The sequence below is a fragment of the Trichosurus vulpecula genome, chromosome 2, assembly GCF_011100635.1.
Source record: "Trichosurus vulpecula isolate mTriVul1 chromosome 2, mTriVul1.pri, whole genome shotgun sequence".
Lineage (NCBI taxonomy): Eukaryota > Metazoa > Chordata > Mammalia > Diprotodontia > Phalangeridae > Trichosurus > Trichosurus vulpecula.
Window position 1 is genome coordinate 331,398,612 of NC_050574.1, and position 26,199 is coordinate 331,424,810.

General features: G+C 40.3%; 1 protein-coding gene across 1 annotated transcript in view; it reads right to left on the reverse strand.

The window, feature by feature from the left end:
• Window positions 1-26,199, reverse strand: part of LOC118839981 (kalirin) — a 413,338-nt gene that overhangs the window by 237,356 nt on the left and 149,783 nt on the right. The window contains exons 6-8 of the mRNA XM_036747488.1: window positions 24,267-24,398; window positions 14,886-15,116; window positions 274-396 (exon numbers count right to left, since the gene is read on the reverse strand). Of these exons, the coding sequence (XP_036603383.1) occupies window positions 274-396; window positions 14,886-15,116; window positions 24,267-24,398 (486 nt within the window). The remainder of the gene's footprint in view (window positions 1-273; window positions 397-14,885; window positions 15,117-24,266; window positions 24,399-26,199) is intronic.

Sequence of the window (26,199 nt, forward strand, 5' to 3'; positions counted from 1 at the left end):
GTTTTCAGTCCATCTTGCCAGCATTCTCTTTAAAGATAATTTCCTAGTGACCCAACTGCGTAGGTAAGCCTCCTTCACTCAGAGAGGAAGGCAGAGAGTCCAAGATGCCAAGATTTTCTCAGAGACTATGGGTTATCAGCCAAAGGACACCCCACCATTGCCCAAAGCCAAAGGCTTACAGCAGGAGAGATTGAAAGAGAAAGAAAAGAGGAGAGATAGATAAGAAGGTCCGAATATTGGCCCTGTCTCCTCTTACCCCATATAACTCCTCACCTGAGCAACTTCTTCAAAGTCATCATGTCTCTTCTGTAGGGCTCGGGCTCGATGCAGGGACTTCCCAACACCTGTGTGTTTGCTGAGAAAGGCCTCACCATGGTTTTCAATCCAGTCCAACACCTGATGAAAAAAGAAGGCCATCAACAGTTATTTCTCATCATGAAACGGCTAATGGAGGAAAAGGAGCATCAATCCCTAAACAAGTGGTTTTGTCTTATCTTTAATTCAATTCAATTCAATTAAGCAAGTGTTAATTAGCACCTAATATGCTTAAGTCAGGGACTTTAATTTTAGTTTTACAGACTCCTCCAAGGATAGATTTTATTGTGTCAATGAAGTTGAATGAGGAAAAAGTTCAACCTCTATTTTTAATATAATTTGTTTCTTTTTAATCCTATTTCTTTTATTTCATGCATTTAAAAATATTATCCAAGTAGGAGTCCATAAACTTCACCAGACTGTCAAGTGGCTTCATGACATATAAACAAGTTAAAAAACCCTGGTGTAAGGCAGGTGCTAGGGATTCAATGACAAAATCCTACCCTCAAGGAGCTTATATTCTTCTAAGGGTAATACATAGACAAAGAGAGCACAAACAAAGTAATTTCTTTGAGGTGAGAGAAGGAAGAGCTGGGAAGGAAACTCAGTATCCTAAGAAGCAGAGATGAGGAGTGAGTGTGTTCCAGATATGACCATCAGTCTATCTCTCTACGTAGTGACCCTGGGCAAATGAAGAACCATTCAGAGACTCAGTTCCCTCATTTGTAAAATGAAGGGCTGGACTCAATGACCTCTAAAGTTGCTTCCAGCTTCCAATCTATAGTCTTATGGAATATTACATGAAATAAAGAAAAAAATGAAAAGATACAGAAAAAATAAGTAATAAAGAAAAAATAAGTAAAAAAAGAAAAATAAAAAATAAAGAAAAAGATAAAAAAGTAAATGGGAATTAGATTATAGAGGGCTTTAGATGTCAGAGTGAGGAGTTTATATTTTATCCAACAGGGAATAGAGAGCCACTAAAGATTTTTTAATAGGAGAGTGACAAGATAATATCTGTGATTTAGGAAATTAATCATGTAGCTCATGTTCAGGTCTATTCTAGCTCTCCAGTAATTACCTATGAACCTGTCTTACAGATTTAAGACATTCCAATACATGTTGTTTTTGTTGTTATTTAGACATTTCAGTCATGTTGTACTTTTCATGACCTCATTTGGGGTTTTCTTGGCAAAGATATTGGAATGGTTTGCCATTCCCTTCTCCATATATATGAACAACAAAAACAACAACAAAGCCCTGAGTAAATATGAGCCTTTTAGTACACCTCCACAGTCTGTAAACTGGCACAGAAGAATTGAATTAAGTAAATAATTCAGATCATGAATGAATTTTCACATCTTTGTTCTTTGTATGCACTCATGACTAATCCTTACTTTAAAAAAAATCTAGAGACTTGACTTCCTCTTTCCATGCCCTCCCCTTTCTGCCCCAAGTAGTAAATGGGTTAGATCTTAACCTTTCCAGGGCTAGAAAACTTTGAGGATAGATTTTGACCACCATGGGTCACTGAGTTGTGCATATCCTTTATCACCTTGTATATTCGCATAAATTTAAATAGATTTTTTAAAAAGATTTAATGTTTTTCTAAGATCCCTTGAAGTGAAATTTCAGCAAGTTTGTCTGGGAAAAGGGCTCTTTTCTTGACTTGTGCAATTTAGTTTCATCCGTTTTAAGGGAGATTACATTCAAGAATGTTAAGTAAGTTTGAATAGCTTCTTTCTGAAGTTACTATAGGAACATTTGTTTGTCTTTATGTTCTGAAGAACATAGAGAGACACGTTTGAGCTATGTTTGTGAGGGAGGGAGGTACAAGAAACAGTCAGAAGCAAGATGACTGCACCTTTTATCCCTATTAAATATTCTTGAAGACAAGACAGTTATAGGCTACGAGATGGATTCCCACAAAGTTTGGTGAATGATCAGACCAGAGTCATCATTAATGTATCAATGTCACCAAATGGGGGAAGCTTTGCTAATATGATGAATGTTAGTCAGGATCCAACAAGACCTTCCAAGGCTGGAAAAATGGGCTGGATTTAAGAGGGAAAGGGACAAGTACAAGGTTTTAAACAAGTTAAAAAAAATCAAACACCTAAATCCAGGGTCAGAGAAGCATGGCTGGAGTTTTTTATGTGGCCAAAGATCCAGGGATAGGTTTAAAGAGACAACAATGACATGGCACCCCAAACCAAAAACAACAACAGTCCCCCACATACATACACATACAGTCACATTGTGACTTATTCAATATCACAATGCTGAAAGCGGTATTCAATTTTAGATCTTCTAACTCCAAACCCAGGGCTCTTTCATTATATTGCTTATAAGCAATTTCTGTAGACCCAGAACTAGAAGGGATCTCAGAAGTCCGAGTACTTCTCCTAGATCTAGTTCAACACCCTTGCTTTACAGATGAGGAAACTGAGGCACAGGCAGATAGACTGACTTGTCCCTCATTTTATAGATGAGGAAACAGAAGCACAAGGAAGTAAACTGACTTGCCTACAACCACTTATCTAGGCATCTATTGTTTCCCTCCAATAAAACATAAGATTTTTGAGAGTAAAGATTGTTTTGTTTTTGTATTTTTATTCCCAACTTTTAACACAATTAAGTAAGAACTTAATGTCCCTATCCTAGTCTTCTCTATTACTTCAACTAATAAACTTTCAACCCTACAATAGAACAACCTCTTCCCACAAGACACAGGCACTCACAACCATGAACTTGATTTGGAGGCCAATCTAATAATCATTAGCCATAATTCCCTAATCACCCCCATCTCCACCCATCTAATTGTCTTGATTCCAACAAGGCTATAATCAAGAAGGAATTCTTTTCAGTGGAGAAGCCAGGCCTTTTTGTCTTCTGAGGAGAAGCAAACACAAATTTATTTTATGAGACTTATTAAGAGTCTTTGAATAGAGGTGCTGAATTAATGGGACAAGATCAGTTGCAGCCTGTGCTTCCAAGTTTCTTGGCTCTTTTAAATAACAAAGAATCTTAAAGCTCAAAGGAAACCTCAGAGTAGCATTTTCTATTCCTGGATTTATAGCATTTCTTTTTAACCACTCCACAAAACTTTTTATTAACAAAAATCTTTATTTGTTATAATCTATAAACTTAAGACATCTCATCCTCTTCCTCCCTGTGTCTTCCTCTTCCCAAAACTAGTTGCCTCTTCTTCCACACCACCTGAGGCACCTGTTGCCACCAAGCCAAAGATACAGAGGACAGAACTTATGGTGGAAAACTCACATAATATAGCAGGATACAATATAGTTTGGTCAAGGTTAGGGTTAGAAATGAAACAAATTTAGAGTTAGGGTTAGAAATGAATGGAGGGTTAGGGTTAGAATGTACATTTAGGGTTAGGACCCAGTCATCAGCAGGAGACTCCACTGAAGGAATCCTTTCTATTTGATCACTGACAAACAGTCATCTAGTTTTTGGCTTGAACACTTTCAGCAATTAAACTTCCAGGTTATATTGAGATGCAAGTGTAGAACCAGGAAGCTCTAGACTCATGTTGGGAGACATACTGTTGGGTGTGACCCTAGACAATCTCTAACCTTAAAGTTAATCTCTCAGTGCTCCAGAGACCAACACTGTAAGTTCTAGTAAGAATGTTGACCTCCGTTAATAGAGTTTCCTCATTAATGAGCTCCTGAAACCAGTCAAAATTTTAGATTGTTAAGTCAGGAGAATGCTATTAGCCACCTTATATCTTGATACATTGATACATGCACCAAATAGGACCAGTATCTGCCCCTACATTAGGCTAAAATCTTTCCCCCAGTACTACCTTCCATCTCCTGGCTCTTGCTCTTTCTTCTGAGGCTGCGGAGCATGAGTCTAATCCTTTTTCCTTCAAAAATTAGAAGACAGTTAACATGTCTCTCCCTAAATATTCTCTTTGTAGGCTATAAATTTTTTATTCTTTCTACCATTCCACCACTGTATGAAGATACAACATAATTTTTAGACCTTTTAACCATGCTAGTAGCCTTGCTCAGGACTCAATCTGAAGTAGTTTGTTAATACCCCAAGAGGTATCATCTGATTAGTTCAGAGTACTTCAAAAGGCAACATGACCTAGTGAAAAGAGTGCTTGCTGGACTTGGAATAAAGAGACTTGCGTTGGAATACTCCCTCATACACTGCCTCATTTGGGTTGACCAAGGCCACGTCCCAATCCCTCCAAGCCCCAGTATCCTTATCTGAAAAGGGAAGCTAATAAATAGTCTTTGCACAAAAATTTCAGAAGAAAGGAGACTGAGAGGGAGTAGTCAGATAGGTAGGAGGAGAATCAAGTCAGAACAATGATACAAAAGTCCATAGAGGAAAAAGTATCCAGGGGGAGAGGGTATGCTGCAGAGAGGCCAAGAAGGATGATGACTGAGAAAAGGTGATCATTTGGCCTATTGACAGAAGAGAGCTTTGCTCTGTAAATGCGACATTATTATCACTACAGTAGAATTACTCTCCTTCCTGTGAGACCCCTATTACAGCAACAGCAATTCAGCCCAAAAACTACAGTACCTTTTCTGGCTACTACATCATACTTGCTTATATTAAATTAGTCAACTAAAATCCCCAGAAATTTTTCATGAAATGCTGACCAGCAAGGCACCTGCATTCTGCATTTGTTCCACTGAATTTTTTTAAAGTCCAATGCAAGACTTTACATTTCTAGACTCATCAAATTTTATCTCCCTTGTTTCAGCCTGCTGACACATTTTTAATCTTGGTTCTTTCATCTTTTGTATTAATTATCCCTCCCAGCTTTGTGCCATCTGCAAGTTTGATAACTACGCCTTTTGTGCCGTTACAAGTCACTGATAAAATTGTTGAACAGGACCTAGTCAAGGGCAATGTCTTCTGGAACTTCACAATAGGCCTCCTTTTAGAATAACATTAATAACCGCTTTATATATGTTTTTAAGCCACTCGGGAATCCATTTATCTGTAGAATAATCTAGCCCACATTTTTCCATCGATCTTCAATGTTTTAATAGGAGACTTTATTAAATGGCATGATAAAATTGAGATGCACTATCTCTAATAGCATCCTCCTGATCTGCCAGTCTAATAACTTGACCAAGAGAAATTAGGTTAGTTTGCCATTAATTCATCATAATGTATCCATGATAGCTCCTACTGATCATCTTGTCTTTTCTACTGGCTTTATTTTCTATGTTTAACAATATAATCAAAATTAAATGTATCAGCTCTAATTTACCTAGTCTATCTTTAGGAAAGAATGCTTCTGGGGTTCACTTATCTTGGCAAAGTCACTGGAAGGTCAACAGTTTGTGAAAAGGCTTGGTTTGAAGACGCCCGTCTAAAGCAGTGAAGCCTCAGACCCTGTCTTTACCTAATGATAGTTAGCGGTAAGATAGAAGATAATTGTGACAGTAGCTATCCATCATCTTTGAGAAGCCACACAGAATAGGGGCTATCTCAGAAGAGGAAAGTCAGACCAGGCTTCAAATGCCATTTTAATTTTTAGAAAGGAAAAGGAAGAATTTCATGGAGTATGTACTAGAAAACTGACACTGATCCTTAACAGAATTCTAATTGGAGAGTAATCAGTGATTGCATCAGTATGGAAGAACTTCTGGTATGGAAACTCCCTCCAACATTACAGATTTCATCATATCTATGATTTAGTAGGTAAGTCCAAGGAAGTTGTCTAAATCACGCTGAATTGAAATGACTCACTAGGGCCATAGCTAACAAGTATTAGAGATGAGATCTGATCCCAAGTCTTCCTGATTTCAAGTGTAGTACTCTATCAACTGTGCAATGTTATCTCAAAAATAAGATTGAATTGCTTTTTAAAATGCAGATTTGGGAATATTTGGAAAAGAGCATGGTGATCACTAAGAACCAATATGGATTCACTATAAATATCTCATGACAACTTTTTCCTGGGTTGGTGATTTCATGTTTGATTCAGATGGTCTCAACCATTTTAAGATAACAAAACCATCTCCATAAGATAACAAATCCTCTTTCTATGTAGATTCCCAAGGCTGCTCAACATTTTAAAAGCAATATAAAGCTTCCTAATGTAGAACATGTAATGAGCTCTCCATCACTATATTTCTTCAAGGAGAGGCTAAATGGTCCCCTTTCAGAGACATTGTAGAAGGTATTCCTTCTCAAGTGTGGATTAGACTGGATTAACTCTGAGGTCCTTTTCAACTCTGAGATCCCATCATTCTAGGAAAGACAGTTTCTCTCCCCCATGTTCTTCTGCCACCAGTATCCTGTAGTATTTACTTTGAAGGTCTAGCGAGGAGAGCCAATAGCTCCCTAAGAGGGAGCTTAAACAAAGTGAACATGTACTAAAATATATAATGTATCATATCACCTTGGCTCTTCATTTTGGTGTCTTGGAATTGATATCATTTCTAATTTAATTGGTTTGCTTTCATACCATCCCTAGGCACAAATCTAGAGGTCTGCAACAGTTCATCCATAGTTCTTTTACATGGGCCCACAGGTCCTCAGATCTCAAAGAGGGAAATTCTCCATAAATATTCTCAATGGCAGAGGATCACTTAGCTTGCTGGTGGCTACTCTCCCTGTACATACCCCACACAACTCACCCTCTGAAAGGAGGGCAGTTCACCCACCCTCTACCCCTTTCTCCAAGCAGGGGCAAATTTCAGCTTTCCATGAGTATGAAGGAAATGATAGAAAACACTCAGCATCTCTTATATTTCCTGAAGTTCATATATCTGAGGACATTTATTAAAGACCTGACCCCTTCTTCTTTATACCAGGAAATGCCATATGGTGCTTCACACGTGACTTGGATACATCAGGTACTTTTGTTGCTGTTCAGTCATTTTCCAGTCCTGTCCTATACTTCATTACCCCAGTTGAGGTTTTCATGGCAAAAAAACCGAAGTGGTTTGGCATTTCTTTCTTTAGCTCATATTACAGATGAGGAAATGGAGGCAAACAGGGTCAAGTGACTTGCCCAAGGTCACACAGATGGTGTCTGAGGCCAGATTTGAACTCATGAAGATGACTCTTCCTGATTCCAATCCTGGTGCCCTATCCACTGAGCTACCTAGCTGTCCCAGTGAAGAAATTCAATTCCATAACCTGAGATAATAACACAGTTTAGAGGCTCTGGAGTATAGTACAAAGAGTGCTGGGCCCATAGTCATAGGACCTATGCTTGAATCCCCAACCTGCCTGTTTCTAGCTGTATGATTTTGAGCAAATTAGCTAACTTCTCTGAGCCTCAGCTTGTTGATCTTCAAAATAAGGGGGTTGGATTAAATGATCACTAAGTTCCCTTCTAGCTCTCAATCTATGATCCTAAAATTCCTGGGTCTAACTCTCTTAGTCCTTAAGTGTGGTGAAATTTGACTTATATTGCAGTGAGAGATATTTTGAAATTATTATTTTTAAAAATAATAACCAGAAGGTCCCTGTTGAGAAAATAATAATTTTGAGGCACTGTATAAAATGAATGTTTGTCTGCTATCTCCTTAAGTACATATGACGTGTAAGGGAGTTTACCACCCAATAACGATTTCTGCCTCATTTCACATCACACGGAGATTCAGTGCTGACAGAGGATGGCTCATAAACTGACTAATACATCTCAAATCCCTACTGTACCACAACTGGAATGCATGCATGCTTCACTTCAAATGCCCAATTACTAGCAGCTCATTTTCTACCCCTCTCTGGAACAAGTTTGATCAAAATGAATGTCTTCAGGAAGGTGGGAGAAGGGCTTATTTATTTCTTAGAGGGTTCAGCTGAAACTCAATTGCAGCTACAAGTCAAGTTTCCTATACTAAAGGAGAGAGGCTTTCCCTCCCAAATTCTGTGGATGCCGTCTGTCTGTCTGTCTGTCTGTCTGTCTCTCTCTCTCTCTCTCTCTCTCTCTCTCCCTCTCTCTTAGAGGATGCCAGATGTCTGCCTTTTGCTCAAACCAGACTACATTCATCCTCCCTTGTGCGTGAGCCAAGATTTTGTCTGAGATGAGTCTTCAGGTGGGTGGAGGAAAAAGGATTTTTTTCCTCTTTTATAGCATCTCTGACACCTCTAGAGGATTGTATAGGGGGAGAAATCCACTGGATGTAGTCAGAAGACCTGGATTCCTGCTCTGGCCCCTCTATTTACTAGCTTCTCAGCCTTGGACAATTCAATTAACTCTTTGACTAGTTGACTTCCAAAATCTCTTCCAGATTGAAATCTGTGATTCTGTGATCTTTCTCCCTACCCAAAATTAACTACCCCTTCCAGCTGAATTCCCAAATCTTGTTCATGATACCATCATTCTACCCATCACCCAGGTTTAAAACTCTCTCCTCATGCATCCTCCTCCCCATGTCCAGTGAGTCGCCATTTCCGACCATTCTTCCTTCCCATTTGTCTCTTGAATTCAATCCTCCTTTTTCATTCCCAACACCAGCACCCTGATTGAAGACCTTATCACATCACTCTTTGCTGTCTTAGAACAGGAGCCTCTGAAGTATTCTCCTTTAGTTTCTCACTACTGCAATCTACTTTGCATGCAACTGCCAGATTCATCTTCCTAAGGCAACACTCCCACGTCACTCCTTTGCATAAAAACCTTCCATGCTATCCATTGCTCATAGGATAAATCCAAACATCTTGGCAGGTCATTTAAGATTCCTGGACAGATGTGATAGGGTGAGCAGGTGGTTAGGTGCCGGCCCCTCCCCAAAAGAAGTGCTTCTCAGTTGTCCTCATGTGTCATGCCGTGATGAGTAAGTGATCGGATTATATTTTACTTTGCATATGGTTCCTCCCCCTTTTATTAGGCTATAAGCTCCCTGTGGGCACCGTCTCTGCTGTTTTTCATCTTACCACAGTGCCTGGCACTGTGCTTTAAAACAACGTTTATTGACTGTTTGACTGACTATATTCCCAGTGACTCTGGGCCTTGAATGTTTAGTAAATGTTGCTGTACTTACTGAATTCATGCTAAGATATTATTAATTATTGGCCCAATACAATTGGTGAGGACATTGTAGAGAGATTCTAGTAAATTTATTACTATTTGAAGGAAGGAAGGAATCAAGCCTTTATTAAGCACCTGTTGTGTACCAGGCACTGTGTTAACCACTTAATACATATCACCACATTGGATCCTCACAATAGCCCTGGGAGGGGGGTGCTATTATTATCCCAATTTTACAGTTGAGGAAACTGAGGCAGACTCACTCAGGGTCACACAGCTAGTAAGTGTTTGAGGGGATATTCGAACTTAGGACTTGCCCAGGGTCACACAGCTAGGAAGTATCTTAGTGGGGGATTTGAACTCAGGTTTTCTTGACTTTAGGCTCAGCACTTGAAGCACCAGAGAGTAATGGACAAAGGGAGCGCTTCACAGCGTCCACGTCAAGGATCATACATATTGGCATTGTGATCCTGGGCAAGGCAATTAACCTCCTGGACCCTCAGTCTCTTTATCTGTAAAGAGAGAAAGATGGGCTAGATCGCCTCTGAGGTCTATCCTCTCTACATCTAGGATCCTAGGGACCTCCCAGCACCCCAAGGCAACCCACTAAGTGCATAAGTTGTCACAGAAACCCTGATCTGCAATGGATGAGTGAATGTCCTCCCTGGGAGCTCTCTAGACCAGGGCTCCTTAAACTTTTTCCACTTGTGACCCCATTCTGCTTTTCAGCAGCCTTCGCATTGCACGGCCTGAGGGCATGCATGGTGCAAAATGCAAAATGCACATGCTTTGTGTTCAGAACCAAGGCTGCAGTGAAGCTGCCCCTTGCAATGTGGCCAGGTGAGCACTGCCAGAAACTCCTCGGATTCATTACACGTTTGATTTTGAATTAACTTTTGGTCGTTGCGTGTTCAGAAAGCTTTTACTGTTGCCAAATTTTGCCACATGGGATCTCGACCCCCAGCTGAAGAAGCGCTGCTCTAGACTAGCAAAGTCACAAATCTGAAATGTGTGGCAGTTGTACGACAAAAGGGAAAACAAAAGCATACATGAGGGTATTCAGTCCAGAATTTTCATGATCATGTCTTTTCTTCCCTCAGCTAGATTATAAGCCTCTAGAGGGCAGAAACGATTGCCTGCCGAAGATCACAGATTGAGAGCTAGGAAAGGGCCTCAGAGGCCATCTCGTTTGACTCTCTCATTCTGCAACAGGGAAACTGAGGCTCAGAAAGATGGAGGGACTTGTCCACCCTCACACAGGAGCAGAGCTGGGATTTGAACTCAGGTGCTCTAATTCCATGTGGCCACTAGGTGGCATGGTAGATAGAGGGCCAAGCCTGGAATCAGGAAAACTCTTCTTCCTGAGTTCAAATCCAACCTCAGACACTTACTAGCTATGTGACTTCAGACAAATCACTTAACCCTGTTTGCCCCAATTTCCTCATCTGTGAAATGAGCTGGAGAAGGAAATGGCAAACCATTCCAGTATCTTTGCCAAGAAGACCCTAAATGGGGTCACCAAGAGTCAGACACAACCGAAAAACATAATCAACAACCTTTAATTCCAAGTTTTTTCCATTGTCCCGTACTGCCTGCCACTTTGTACTCCTAGCACAGTGCCCTCCATAGAGCAGACACTCAATAAATGTTTTTTGTTGTTAAAAATGATGAAGAGTTTTAAACCCGAATGATCAAGCTTTCAGAGATGCATTATATCTTTATCCTTGCAATCATTCTTCCAGAACAGCTCCATTATCTTAACACTTTATCATACAAAGCAAAGAATTTGATTTTACTATGCAAAAAAAATTTGACTCCATTAACAAATTATAGTTACCATTCCCTGTATCTACTAAATGGAGGTTTACCTTAAAACAGTTTTCTTTCTTTCTTTCTTTTTTAAAATCGATCTGAAACCATTTTCGGGCACTTATTGGTAAGCAAGACTTGACATGATAAGTGAAAGATGCAATTTCTCAACTACCATCATCAGGAGCAGTTTCACAAAAACTGAATGAAACAAGTGATGTTGTGGTTATAATATGAGTAACACGGCCTTACTATTAACAAATCTGTTGCAGAATAGAAAATCTTCAGTGCTAACTAAAATGCCTCCCATCGCCACCATCAATCGAGTGGCTCCTGCCAGTTGGGGTGGGAATACTTTCTGGCTGGAAGAAAACAAGGAGGCCTCCCCCCAACCATATACGTATCGGGTCTCTCCCACCCAAAGGCATCCATCATGCTGGCCTTGAAAGGTCCTCCACAAGACATTCCAAGCCTCCTCACCCTTGACACCCAAGCATGAAATACTGTTCCTGCCAAATCAATCTATCATTCCAGCTTAACTGGTTTACTCATTATTCACCAAAAAGGTTTTTACCTTTCTTGGTGTCTTCAGCTCTGGTGTTTTCCCCTTGCAAATGTTATACCTCCCTCCCCAAACCCCTACCCCCACATACCTTTTTTTCTTCTTACCTATATTCTATCTATCTTTACAGGCATAGGCTAAGTGATCTCCTCCCAGGTTGAGTTGAATCTCTATGCTATTTAACTAAATCTTAATAATATTAAGCAGTGTATGACATTTTTTTATCCTAAGGACTACATGTTATTTTTCTCTGTCCCTGCAGAGCCCACTTTGGGGCATCAATAGTTACTGAATGAATAAATCTTATTCATTAGCAATGAGGGCAGGACACTCCTCACTGTTTCTCTGAAGCTCCCAGCACAGGGCCTTGCACATAGTAGGCTTTCAACAAATATCAGATGATTGATGAGTGAACAGAGGAGCGAGAGGGAGAAAAGAATCAATTTATAAATCAACAAATTATTAAGTGACTGCTCTCTTCTTCCTTATTCCAAGTCCAGCATTTTATGAACTGGTGGGTTATTACAGAACAAAGTACAGAAACATTACTCCTCAGCCATGTTCATGTCAACCATTTAGCTGCTTGGATTAGAGACCATGCCCTGGAACTCTTAACCCTTTCAGCTCCTGACCTCCCACCCTAGAGCCCCTCTTTGTCCTGATGGCTAAATGCTTACTGTGGGCCACTCTTTCAGCCCACCCAAGCTAAATTTCACTTTACTCTCTGGCCATCTATTCACTAGCCACCTTTCAACCAGATACCTTGGAACCTGTCTTTGTAAATCAGCTGCTTATAATGCAGCATCTGGTACACAGTAAGTGCTTTTTTTCATTCATTCAAAGATCATGGGAGAGAAGGGGAAAAGGAGAATGCAAAGGAGTCTGGGTTGTCCCCAGCCTGGAGAATTCATTGGAACAATAACTCCTTCTTGTTTGTCCCCCACATGGTTCGCTTCTCGCTGTGTTTAAATCTCGGCCACCTTTGCTCAATGATGATAAATTCATCTGGAGTACTCCAGATGGTGAGAGTAGAGAAATGATTCATCAGCTTCTCCCCCTTTCCCAGAAGGTTCTCACAAGGGGCCAAGGGGAGACTTCTTTCATGAAGCTTATGATTCCTCTCCAATCCTTCACTAGTCAGGAAAGATAGCAGCAAAGAAAGCTCTATGGAAACCAGCCCTTCAGAAAACACATCTGTTAATGGGACATAAATTTTGTATTATAATCCCCAAGCAAAGGGTGCCATAGCCAGCAGGATGGATTTCCTGTTCTCCCTCCTGCTTTCTTCATAGCCTTCCCTCATCCAATCTGTCTGAAAAGGACATATACATATCAATTCCCAATTTCCCATCAAGGCCAAAACTCAGTCCAAAAGCTGGCTGCCCCTTGCCAGCATCTTAGAGACAATGTTGGGGATGCAGACTCAGGCACTTATTTACCATATGAACCTGAGCACCTCACTTAGTCTCTGTAAGGCTTAGTTTTCCCATCTACAAAATGGAAATGCTATTACCATTTATCTCACCAAACAACTGTGAGGATCAAATGAGAAATATATAAAGCCCTTTGCAAACCTTAAGTTTTTTATAAATGTAAGCTGGTATTAGTAATATTTTAAATCTCCATTTCAAATCTGCATACTGGTAAATTTTTAACAACAAGCACCCCTCCCCCCAAAAAAGATGCATGACACACTTTGATGTTTAATCTGCATTATTAACATTATTCTCTATCACTTTATTAAATCTACACAATCAATAAAACAATAAATCAGACCCTAATTTCTGGCATTAGCCAATTTCCAAAATGTGACTGCTTAAACTGAAAATTTAACAATCGGCTCTCGTGACCCAGTACAAACTGGCTCCCACATATCATTAATGTAACCAGTCCTTCATTATCTACAGCAGTATCAGAATGCCACAGCCCAAATAGCACATAATAACAACTAATCCAGAAATCACTTCTGGCTTTGAAATATATCCTAGACAAGAATCTAGGATTAAGTTCTAGGTCTCCAAGCCAAAACTTGTCAGAGGACTCCACCACCAAATTGAGTATTCTCAAATGCCCTTGCTAAAAGTTCTAGATGCCTTTCATGGGCTCCTTTCATGGGCTTTAAGCCTCCCTTACGATCATGTGAATTTATTTGACTCACTTTATAAGGATCGCCCAAACCCTCTGTCCATTCTTCACAGAATTCTCTACCAATCTTTCAATGCTGTTTTAAGGATAAAACAATAAAGAAAGGGTTCTTAACTTTGTGCTGTATTCCCCTTTGACAAACTGGTGAAGCCTATGGGCTCCTTCTGGGAATCATGTGTTTAAATGTACAAAATAAAATACACAGGATTGCAAAAGAAATGAATCATATTGAAATAAATTATCAAAAAAATTTTCTAGGTTCATGGATCCTAGGTTAAAAATCCCTTCAAGAGAAGAACAAAATGAAGCATTGGACTGTGGAAAGAGCAATGGACTTGGAGGGAGGAAGAGTTGGTTCTCATTTGGTCTCAGATACTCAATAGCTACATGATCCTGGGAACATAACTATACCTTTTTCTACTCCTCCGTTTCCTCTTCTGTTACATGAAGGTGTTGGACCTTATTACCTCTTTGGTACCTTCCGACTCTAAATATATGATCTCTAAGTCCCTTTTGAGTGCAAAATCTTATAATCCTATGTTCTGGAATAGGTGAGTGGCTGAGCTCTCCAAGGGCAGGCAGGTACGAGCCTATTTCGGGTGTTTCCCAAGGGTGCCCTGGCTGTCTGAGGAACTTTCCTTTGGTTTGTCAACTGGGGCAAAGTCATGTCACTTTTGGGGGCCTCTGTAAAATGAGAGGGACTGGAATAAATGACCTTTCAGGATACACCCAGCCCTAAAAATCCAATGCTTCTATCAGTTCCAGAGGTGGATTTGAACCCAGGACTTCAGATACTGATCCACTCTAAGATGTCACTACTTACTTAATCACCTCATCTTTCTTCCAGATGGGAGGGGGAAAGCACTCATAATGGATATTATAGCTGCTTCCATTGCTCAGAAAATGAATCATTCCGCCAGGTACTGATTTCATTCCATAAGTTCACAAAAGACCACCTCTCTTTTTCTCTTTGCATGCTGAACAAATTGAATTGATTTTTTAAAAATTGAATGAAGAGCTTTACAGAAGGGGGTGAGGAGAGGGAGAGACAAGGAGAAGAATTGTTACCTGCTGCACGTCCTGCTGGAAGACACAGAGCTGCAGCCGCTGGTGGAGACGGACCTTCCGGTGCTGCCAGATGCTCTCAAGCCTTCGCTGGTGGTGCAGCACCTCATGGACAACATCCAGGACCTGGTGTACAGCTTTGGAGTAATTGGCAGTAGCCGTCAGGGACTCTGAGTTGCCAGGACTCAGGGGCCGCTGCAATACATCCAGCAAAGCTTTGCCATCCTGGCTGACCTGCAAGAAGAAAGCCGGGCATGTTCTAAACTCAGGCTGAGAAAGCGTCACAAGGGCCATGGCAGCACGAGGATCCTAGCTATGGCTGCTGATGCAGAGGTCAGGGAGCTAGGGTGAGCATGGCAGGGAGGGAGGATCTGACTTTGAAGATAATTGGTCTCCCTGTTTCACACATCTCCATACTCCAATTCATCTTCCATATGACAAAATGATTTTCCTAAAGAGCAGCTCTAACTATCACTTCCTACTCCATAAAGTCCCATGGTTCCCAGTTGTTATTAGGATTAAATATAAGTTCCTTTGTTTTAACTTTTAAAGTCCTTTACAACTCTTGGCCTCAAACTATCTTTCCAATCTTATTACATGTTATTGCCCTTCCCATATTCAATGGTCTTGCCAGGTCTCCTTGTTGTTCCTCACACATGACAGTCCTATCTACCATCTCTGAGCCTTTGCACTAGCTATGCCTATGCCTGTAATGCCCTCCTTTTTCTTCTCTGCCTCTCAGAATCCTTTGTTTCTTTCCAAATGCAATTCAAGAGACTGGCTACAGGAAGCATTTTCTGATCTGCATCTCCACCTGCCAATGCCATCCTAAGTTTAAGTCCTATTTATTATATATTCTGTATATAGTTATTAATTCACATGTCTCCCCTGGTAAAATGCAAACTCAAACTCTTTCATTTTGGTATTCTTAGTACCTAGCACAGTGCCTGGCACACAGGTGGTGCTTAGTAAATGCTTGTAGATTGATTAAGCTCCACGTGGAGGATGGATCTCAGTGAGTGGTTGGTTGACTCAAAGTAGGACAGGATGTTTAGAGAAGAGTCACCCCTTTGTGCTGGCCTATAAAAGGGACTCTTCACCCAAAAACTAGGCCTATCGCTTTTTCAATCTTTTTTTAGAAGACAGGCAACAGAGTTAAGAGCAGACCGGCGCATTGGTAGGAGGGCAACATTCATGGCAGCCTTGGGGCACAGCCATGTGAGTGGTACATGTGCTTTCGCTAAGGTCATCCAAGAGGAGAGCTCTGGGGCCTCGAATTCCTGGCTACGGTCTTGGAGGGGTAGTGGCGTAACCTCTTAGCCTAAGTAATAGCAGGTATGGAAAAAGGCACTTTGTGACTGCTATAGTCACTCCTAAAACTCAGCTTCCAGGAAATGTGTTGAGAGGTCCTGAAACACAGGAGTGAGTGTGAGTGTGTGAGTGTGTGAGTATGTGTGTGGTGGGGGGGTGGTAATGGAGGGTTTCTAAGCAGTGTGATTCTGGAATCCACCTTCTGTAGAAAGAGGAGTTTCCTGAAGTTTTCTTTGAAATTGCATCCATCATTCAAAACTTTTTGCTCAAATGTTAACTCCTTGATAAAACCTTTGCTGATGTCACACAACACTCTGTAACTCTTGTGCATTTATTATCTTCTGTCTCATATTAGAGATGCTGAATGGATATTTCACATTTATTAGAGTTTGGCATATTTATGTAAGCATTTTATCTGTCTTGCTAGACTGTAAAGCCCAGGAAGACAGAAACTGGGATCTTTGTATTTCCCCCAGCAACTAGCACAATACTTTGTATGCACTTAATAAATGATTATTGCGTAGATATTCTAGAAATCAAAATACTCCTTTTCAATTTCTCTAGAAATATTAAGAAGTAACATTTTTCTGGTCTAAAAGTCCTTTCCAGATTCCTCCTCCCCCTTTGAAAGGTGGGTTAGGTAAAGAACAAAAATCTGGGGCAGAGCCGAGATGGAGGAGAGAAGGCAGGGACTTGCCTGAGTTCTCCCCAAATTCCCCTCCAAATATCTTTAAAATCATGCCTCAAAACAAATTCTGGAGCAGCAGAACCCAAAAAGAATGGGTGAAACAAGTTCCCAGCCTAAGACAACTTAGAAGATTCAGCAAGAAAGGTCTGTTGCACCTGGGTGAGAGTGGAGAGCAGTCCAGGGCAGACTGGGCCCCAGCAAACCAGGAGCAGGCCTTGGAAGAGACTGAATTGTCAATGGCTACTTCCGGAGCTTCGAGCCCATAGATGCTAAGGGGTGGAACAACTTGTCAGAAGGAGATCACAGGAGTACCTTTGCTGGCTGGGGGCAGGATTTTGTTGCTTTGTCCATACTCTGATCTGGGTCTCAGTCCTGGTGGGCAGTCCCAGGGCAAGGAGGAGCACTAGCACACCAGAGCTCGTGGCTGCAGAGGAGCAGAGACCCTGATCGCAGTTCCAGGGCAGAAAAAAGTGCTTGCAGTTGGTCAGTCACAGACCAGAGCACAGGCCAGGAGAGTAGTAAACATGACTCTCCTTAGATCATACCACTTTGGAAGAACTGAAAGCTTACACACCCCCAAAACTAGCTTTGAAAACAGCTGCACAAAAAACTCTTAAGCTTAGGAAAGTGCAGTCTCTGCCGTGGAAGCAGAGCCCCACTTTAACATAGAGTTGAAAGACAAGAAATAGTCTGGGAAAATGAGCAAACAACAGAAAAAAATTCTGACTATAGAAAGTTATTGTGGTGACAAGGAAGATCAAGACATACACTCAGAAGACAACACAGTCAAAACCGCTACACCCAAAGCCTCAAAGAAAAATAATTTGGTCTCAGGCATGGAAGAGCTCAAGAAGGATTTTAAAATCAAGTGAAAGATGTAGAGGAAAAATTGGAAAGAGAAATAAAAGTGATAGAAGAAAATCATGAAAAAGAAGCCAACAGCTTGGTAAAGGAGGCACAAAAAACACTGAAGAAAATAATACCTTTAAAAATAGAATAGATCGATGGTAAAAGAAGTACAAAAATCCAACAAGGAAAAGAATGCCTTGAAAAGTAGAATTGGCCAAAGGCAAAAGGAAGTAGCTCACTGAAGAAAATGATTCCTTAAAAATTAGAATTGGACAAATGGAACCTAATGACTTTATGACACATCAAGAAACAATAAAACAAAATAAAAAGAATGAAAAAAGAAGAAAATACAAAATATCTCACTGGAAAAATAACTGACCTGGAAAAATAGATCCAGGAGAGATATTTTAAAAATTATTGGACTACCTGAAAACCATGATTAAAAAAAGAGCCTAGACATCATCGTTCAATAAATTATCAAGGAAAACTTCCCTGATATTCTAGAGTCAGAGGGTAAAATAGAAATTGAAAGAATTCACCAATTGATTGAAAGAAATACCCAGATGAAAACTCCAAGGAATATTATAATCAAATTCCAGAGCTCCCAGGTCAAGGAGAAAATGCTACAAGCAGAAAGAAAGAAACAATTCAAATTTTGTGGAGCCACAGTTTGAATAACACAAGATTTAACAGTTTCTACATTAAAGGATAGGAGGGCTTGGAATGTGATATTCTGGGGAGCAAAAGGCTAGGATTACAACTAAGATCACCTATCCAGCAAAACTGAGTATAACCCTTTTAAGGGAAAAAATAGGTGTTCAATGAAAAAGAAGACTTTCAAGCATTCCTAATGAAAAGACCAGAGCTGAGTAGAAATTTTAAGTTTCAAATATAAAACTTAAGAGTAGCATAAAAAGCTAAACAGCAAAGAGAAATCATAAGAGTTTCAATAATGCTAAATTATTTACATTCCTACATGGGAAAATGATACCTGTAACTCTTAAAAACTTTGTCATTATTAGAGCAATTAGAAGGAGTATACATGGAGGGCACAGGTGTGAGTTGGATATGATGGTTTGATTTTCTAAAAAAATAAAATTAAGGGGTGAGAAAGAGGAATGCACTTAGAGAAGGGGAAAGGGTGCAGTAGAATGGGATAAATTATCTCATATATCTCTTTATATAAAAGAGGTATAAAAAGAGCTTTTATAGTGGAGGGGAAGATGGGGAATGTGGGGAAGGAGAGGTGACTGAACCTTGTTCTCATCAAAATTGGCTCAGAGAGGGAATAATATACCCACTCAGGTACAGAAATCTGTTACCCTACAGAAAAATAGGAGGGGAAGGGGAAAAGAAAAGCGGGTGGTGATAGAAGGGAGGGCAGATTGGTGGAGGTAAAAGACAGAAGCAAAACACTTTTAATGATGGACAGAGTGAAAGGAGAGAGAGAATAGGATAAATGGGGAAAATAGGATATTGGAAAATAAAGTTAATAATCATAACTGTGAAAACATTTTTACAGTAAGTTTTCTGATGAAGATCTCATTTCTCAAATATATAGAGAATTGAGTTAAATTTATAAAAATAAGAGCCATTCCCTGATTGATAAATGGTCAAAGGATATGAATAGGCAATTTTTAGGCAAAGTTATCAAAACTATCTATAATCATATGAAAAATGCTTTAAATCATTATTGATTAAAGAAATGCAAATTAAAATAATTCTGAGCTACTACTCCACATTTATCAAACGGGCTAATATGACAGAAAAGGAAAGTGACAAATGTTGGTATGGATATGGGAAAACTGAGGCACTAATGCACTGCATACTGATTATACTGACATAAAATGCGATGTATACTGATTCAATCATTCTGCAGAACAATATAGAACTATGCCAAAGGGGCTATGAAACCCATGCATAATACCCTTTGACCAAGCAGTACCACTACTAGGTTTGTATACCAAAGAGATAAAAACAAACACCCCCTCCCCCAAAAGGAAAAGGAGTCATATGTACAAAAATATTTACAGCAGCTCTTGATGGTGGCAAAGAATTAGAACTTGGGGGGATGTCCATCAACTGGGGATTGGCTGAGCAAGTTGTATGCAATTGTGATGGAATACCATCATGCTACAAGAAATGACAGAATGCTCTCAGAAAAAAAGCCTAGAAAGACTTACATGAACTAATTCAAAGTGAAATGAACAGAACCAGGAGAACATTGCACACAGTAACAGCAATATTGTATGATGGTCAACTGTAAATGATAAAGGTGTTCTCAGCAATACAATGTTCCAAGAAAATTCTGAAGGGCTGAGGAAAAATACTATCCATCTCCAGAGAAAGAACTGATGGAGTCTGAATGCAGATCAAAGCATATTTTTCTTCACTTTTTCTTCTTGTTTTTTTCACAACATGTCTGACGTAGAGATACGTTTTGCATGACTGCACATGTATAATCTATATCAGGTTGCTTGCCTTCTCAACGAGGCGGGGAAGATAAGGAGGGAGAGACAGAATTTGAAACTCAAAATTCTTCAAAAATAAATATGAGAAATTGTTTTGACATGTAATTGGGGAAAAATAAATTATTTTAAAAAAACATATAAAGAGAACAAAAGTCCTTTCTTAGGGAAATGGATTAAAGATGGAAACTAAATTTTGAACAAAGATAACCTCTTATCCTTGTTTAAATCACCGCCATCCCTACCTTCTGAGGGATTGGGCTACTGACTCATATAGGGGTAATCTCTTCTTTTCTCCAGAACCTGGAGCAATCAGTAGCTTGGCAGCACTATGAACCATTCCTCTTCAATGAGAAAGGATATGATTGCAGGGAAGAGACCTACATAATCCTTGGAGGTGGTCAATGAAGGAATCCAAGAGAGACGATTAATATGGAATGTTAACCCTACTAGTCAACTTTGGACTGATAACACAAGGGAATGGGATGTTGTCTTTGCTGGCTCCAGCCTCTTTTCCCTGTTCCCTCAGGCCCTGACAATAAGTTGGCAGAAGGTTCAAGATCCCAGATGCAGCTGCTATCACTTTCAATTGACTATGGGAACTGGCCAAGCTGATGGGGTTCTAAGGGAAAGTGGGTCAGAAAGTCTGGGGGAGGCTGCTGGAAAAAAGTCAAATCAAATTCCACCCCATACCCAACCTCACCCCATATGGTTCAGTGGCAGGGGAAGCAGGGAGAGGAGAATATTATGAAACAGTCCAATGGAACCTTCTGCCAGCCAATGTTCTGGTGAACAAATCATCTTTCTTTTGGTCAAATCCCAGGGAGTTCACTGCACATGGTTCTGAGCGATTATGCTTCTTGATGATTTGATACCATATGGGGCAGTGTGGCTTGGGATAGGGATGTTCTCATGGATGCTCTCATGATGCAGGCATCCAGTTCTAGATCTCTTCTGCCTTGTCCACATCTGGGTGAGGCAGCTGATGATTCTTCCCTCTATAACTTGAGGGTTTGGAGGGAGTAACTAGGCACAACAGAGCTATGTCCTGTGGGAAACAAGTGGGAGTCAGCCCAGTGTAGGGGAAAGAAATCTGGAACTCTGAATTAGGAGATATGGTTTCTAGTTCCAATAGGACCACAAACTTAGACAAGGTACTTCATTCCATTAGGTCTCAATTTTATCAATTGTAAAAGAAGAGGGTTGGATCAAATGATCTCTAAGGTTCTTTTTTGAAAAAAAAAAGTTCTATGATTCAAATGCAATTATTATTCAGAAGATCAGAGATCAAAATCTGGAAGGTACTTCATAGGCCCACTAGTCTAGCACTCCCATTTTATAAATAAGGAAATGAGATCCTAGGAGACTGAGTGATTCTACCAGGGTCATCTTGACAGTAGGATTTGAATTCAGGTCTTCTGATTTCAGAGCTACTGTTCTTTCTGTTGCTGCTTCCCTTAATATTCATATGTCTGTAGAAAATTTAATCTCATTTGTTCACATAGACTATTTGCTCCTGACCAGTAGTATAGCCTTCCGAGCCCATATACCTTGTATACCTTGACCCTGATAAAGTGTGGTCATTTTGGTCCTCTTCTAATACAAAGGACAACAACCAACTAATCTCATCTGTATCAGGCTTTTTTTTTTAAATAGAAGCAATCTGGAGGATCCAATCACTCCCAAAATAGCACATGCTCTTACCTTCTAGAGTTACTATAAAACCCACTTGGGCCAATTCTTTGGGTCCAAATTCTACTCGATTATCAGGCAAAGAAGCAAAGTTGTTAGAGGCATGTCTGAGGAGTCAATCATGGGGAAACCATGCCAAATGTCAGGGACAATGCGTCTTTGGAGAAACAAGCTTACTGGTGAATAATTGGGTTTTCTCTGAAAAAAGAATTGAGTCATCTCTGCCAGTTGACACAATAGATGACCAAGCAGTCGAACCACCAGGAGGTGGGGATAGAGGTCAGGTTGAAAACAGTGGCAGGACTGCAAAATTAAATTGAGATTCCAGGAGGAGGCAAAGTCAAGTCAAGATAATTTTTCTGTCAGGGGTGGGATGGAAGAAAGGTGATTATCTCATGAATTGCAGACACTCAGGGAACTGTTTCTGAGAGGCATTAAGCTATGTCTGTCCTGTCTCTAAGCAGCTAATGGCTATAGAAAAGCAAAGAAAGTCCAACATCTCTGGAGCACAGGGCTAGTCAGTTAGGAAGGACAGATCATTGACTTTATGTTGAAGGAAGTAAAGAACAATGGATATAAAGTCAAGCCTTCAGTCATTCTCCCTAAGAAAGTAGAACTTTCTCTTCCGTGTATCAATCAATCAGAATTTATTAAGTGCCTGCTATGTACTAATCCTTGTGCTAGTTGCTAGGGTCGCTAATTCAAAAAATGAGATACTCTTTGTCCTTAGAGACCTTATAAAAAGATTGGAGGTGACCTGCCCTAGATGGAAGGTTTGGTGGGGAAGGATGGGAGAACATGCCTTAGTTGTTTATAAAAGTCACACTAATGTGAAAAAAATGGGAATGGTTAGTCTTATAGGCATCTAGGGAAGACAAAGTCATATACTAGGGCTCTTATGCATTATAATGTATCTTTGCTCTTCCCACGCTCTATGATCCAGACAAACTGACCTTCTCTCTGTTCGTCACAGACAACACTCTATCTCCCATCTCTATTCCTTTGCACTGGCTGTCCCTCATGCCTTGAATGGCCTTGCCTCATCTCTGCCTCACAGAATTCCTCTTTTCTTTCAAGCTGCAGTTCAAGCACCACCTCCTATGATCTCTCCTGATCTCCTCAACTGTTAGTAACATCATTCCCAAACTACCCTCCATTGAACTACTTTGTATTTATTCTCTTTACATTTATTCTGTATAATCTTATATATGTACTTGTTGTCTCCCCAGTTGGGATGTGTGTTCCTTCTCTCATTCACCATCTTTGTATTCCCAGACAGCCCCTAGCGGAGTGGGTAACTGTGGCCTTGAAGCTATATGTGACCCTCTAGGTCCTCAAGTGCAGCCCTTTGACTGAGTCCAAGTTTTACAGAATAAATCCTTTTATTAAAGAGATTTGTTCTGTGAAGTTTGTATTCAGTCAAAGGGCTGCACTTGAGGACCTAGAGGCCCACATGAGGCCTCTAGGCCACAGGTTCCCCATCCCTGCCCTAGAACATTGTAGGCACTAAATAAATGTGTACCAATTGATGAATTGATGTAAAAATCCCCTTCAAATGGGAGAAAATAAGGGTGAGAAGCTAATGAGATTCTCTTATGGCAGAGAACAGAAGGCAAAAACAGCAGTGAGAATAAACTCTGATGCCACACTGGGCCAGTGTCACCAAGCCCTGACATTCAAGAGTTAAGAAGTTGATTGGATGGGTTAATGTCCCTGTGACTCAGATTACCAATAATTTCTACTCCCATGGAAAAGTTTCCCTTCCTATGCCAAGAGGATAATAGCTATTTGGGCAACAGAAATGCTAAACTGCACAGAAGGATCCCTGGGACCCATATTGACTTAGAAAACCACAGCTTAACATTATCCATATTGTATTGTATTCTTATTTATTTTGTTGCATAATTCCAAATTACACTTTAATCTAGTTCTAGCCACAGTAAAGCCATATTGCAGGCTTTAGGCTGCATGTTTGATACCTCTTGTCTAAGCATATGAATTCTCCAAAGAATTTCTAGAGAAGCAAGGGGCTTTATCAAGTTCAACCTATGGGAAAAGTATAGACTTGGTAATTTGGTAGATCAGGGAGTACTTTCATAATACAGTATTCTGAACATAATGGGCATGCAGTCCATGGTGTTTTCTACTGACATCACTAGCTACATGACCAGAGGCAGGTTGGGAGAATAGTCCAAAGATGGGGATGGGGAGAAGGATGATTATTGGCTCCTGGAGAATTCCCAGAGAGACAGAAAATCTTGATTCTGTACCATCCCCACTACACTTACTTGACAGTGGATAGTCTTACCTCCCAAGCCCCTACATTATTTCTCATTCTTACCCCTCTCTTCCAGCCCAGGCAAATGCAATTCTTACCTCAGTGTAGGCCTGTGTCACCTGCTCATATAAGGACTGGTGGTGGTGGATGGCCAGCTCTAGGTCCTGTGTCTCAGATGGGAGGCCACCTTCACTGCACATCTTACACCAGGCATCCACTCCTGATAAGAACTGAAATAATACCAGATATTAAGTTAGGAAGAAGGAAAGCATTGTGGTACAGTAGAGAGAGTAGCAAGACATGGAGTCAGAAGATTCAAGTCAAAGCTTTGCCAAAATTCCTAGATAAGTAATTTGGGCAAGTCGCTTTTCTCCAGGTCCCAATTTCCTCATCTGGAAAATGCAGGTGCTAGGCTAGATGTGTCCTAAGGCTCTTTCTGCCTCTGAATCTTATGATCCTCTCTGGCACCCCAGAGACAAAGAGAGTGACCTTGAGAGATTCTGACAAGAGGCAGAGTTTAGTTCCAACAGCAACTCTTAAGCAATCAGTGTAAACCTTCCCTCACTTAGATATAAACTCCTTAAGAGAGGAGATTGTTTCCTTCTCTGTTTCTGTATCCCCAATGTCTAGCATAGGGATTGGCGTATAATAGCTATCAATAGATACCAGATTGACACTTGAGAGGCGTCCTGAGCCAGCTCCTGGATTATGGAATTGCTGCTTAAGCTCGAGATGCTGAAGATTTTCTGAGCTGTCATTCTACATTAGCATTAAAAGACTTGGGAGGGGGCAGTTTTATTGGAGGAAAACCCTGCATAAACAGGCTAATTTAGACAGAATATTAGTGTGGCTTTTATTTATGCCTAATGAACTGTCCTGCTAATCTGTCCCAACTCTTGCTTTCAAGTATACTTCAAATTACTGAAAGTATTTAGTTTAATTACTTGTCTTTGTTGACACATCACACTTTCTTTTTACCCTTACTTTGGCTATAGCAGGGCATTCCTTTGAAATGTACTGAAAGGAGTCCCTACTCAGGGAAGATTGCAAAGAGGACAACTCTGTTGGTGCTTTGCATTGGTCTGAGGGAGAGAGGTCTATTCCCAGCATGCACTGGATTACAAGCAAGACTAAAATTGAATGGAGAAATTGGACAGTTTCCCGGCTCCTCCATGCGGTCCTTCACAAGTGTGCTCTCATTGTCTAACTTCAAGTGTTACAAAGAGCAAATGTATCGTTTTCAGAAGTCTGTATAGGAGCACAATTCTAAAGTCAAAAAGAAATCATATTTTATTATACGTGATTCTGTGCATTTGCCACATTTTTGGTTCCCTCCATTAATGCAAAAGATTGACAGTTAATTGACTATACTCAAGTTATAGCTATAGTTAAAGTTTGCCATGTTGACTCTACATCCTGTCCGACTATCTAGATCAGGGGTTCTTAACCTGAGGTTAGACTTCCAGGAACTCATGGATTTAAATGGGAACAAAAACAGCATCTTTATATTCATTAACCTCTGGCTGAAATGTAGTATTTCCTTCAATTATTTAAAAGCATTATTTTGAGAGAGGGTCTATAGACTGCCAAAGGGATCCATGGCACAAAAATGATTAAGAGCCCCAGGTTTAGGTTATAGGTGATGTTAGGTTTCAGTTGAAGAGCTCTAAGGCACAGAAAGAAACTATTCACTTACTTTATGAAACGCTATAGAAGGGGCTCTCCTAGTTCTAATGCCATAGTTACTTTCTTCCAAAAAAGTTGGTTAACCTGTTGGAAAAAATGTGGTTCCCACCAGTAAAGATTATGGCAATGAAATAACTGTAAAAATGCCATGTGACAGATAATTTGACTCACTCGTGAGATCATATATTGTCCACATGTAAGGTATGAAGATATATGGCAGAGAGATGAGAGGAGCCATTTCCTTCCTTATCCCCTCAGTAAGAGAGCCAGTGGATTTCTCATTTCCACTCTTGAATTCATGAAGCCTTTGGGAGAATCTGAGGGTCCCTGGCTTTTGCCTTTGGA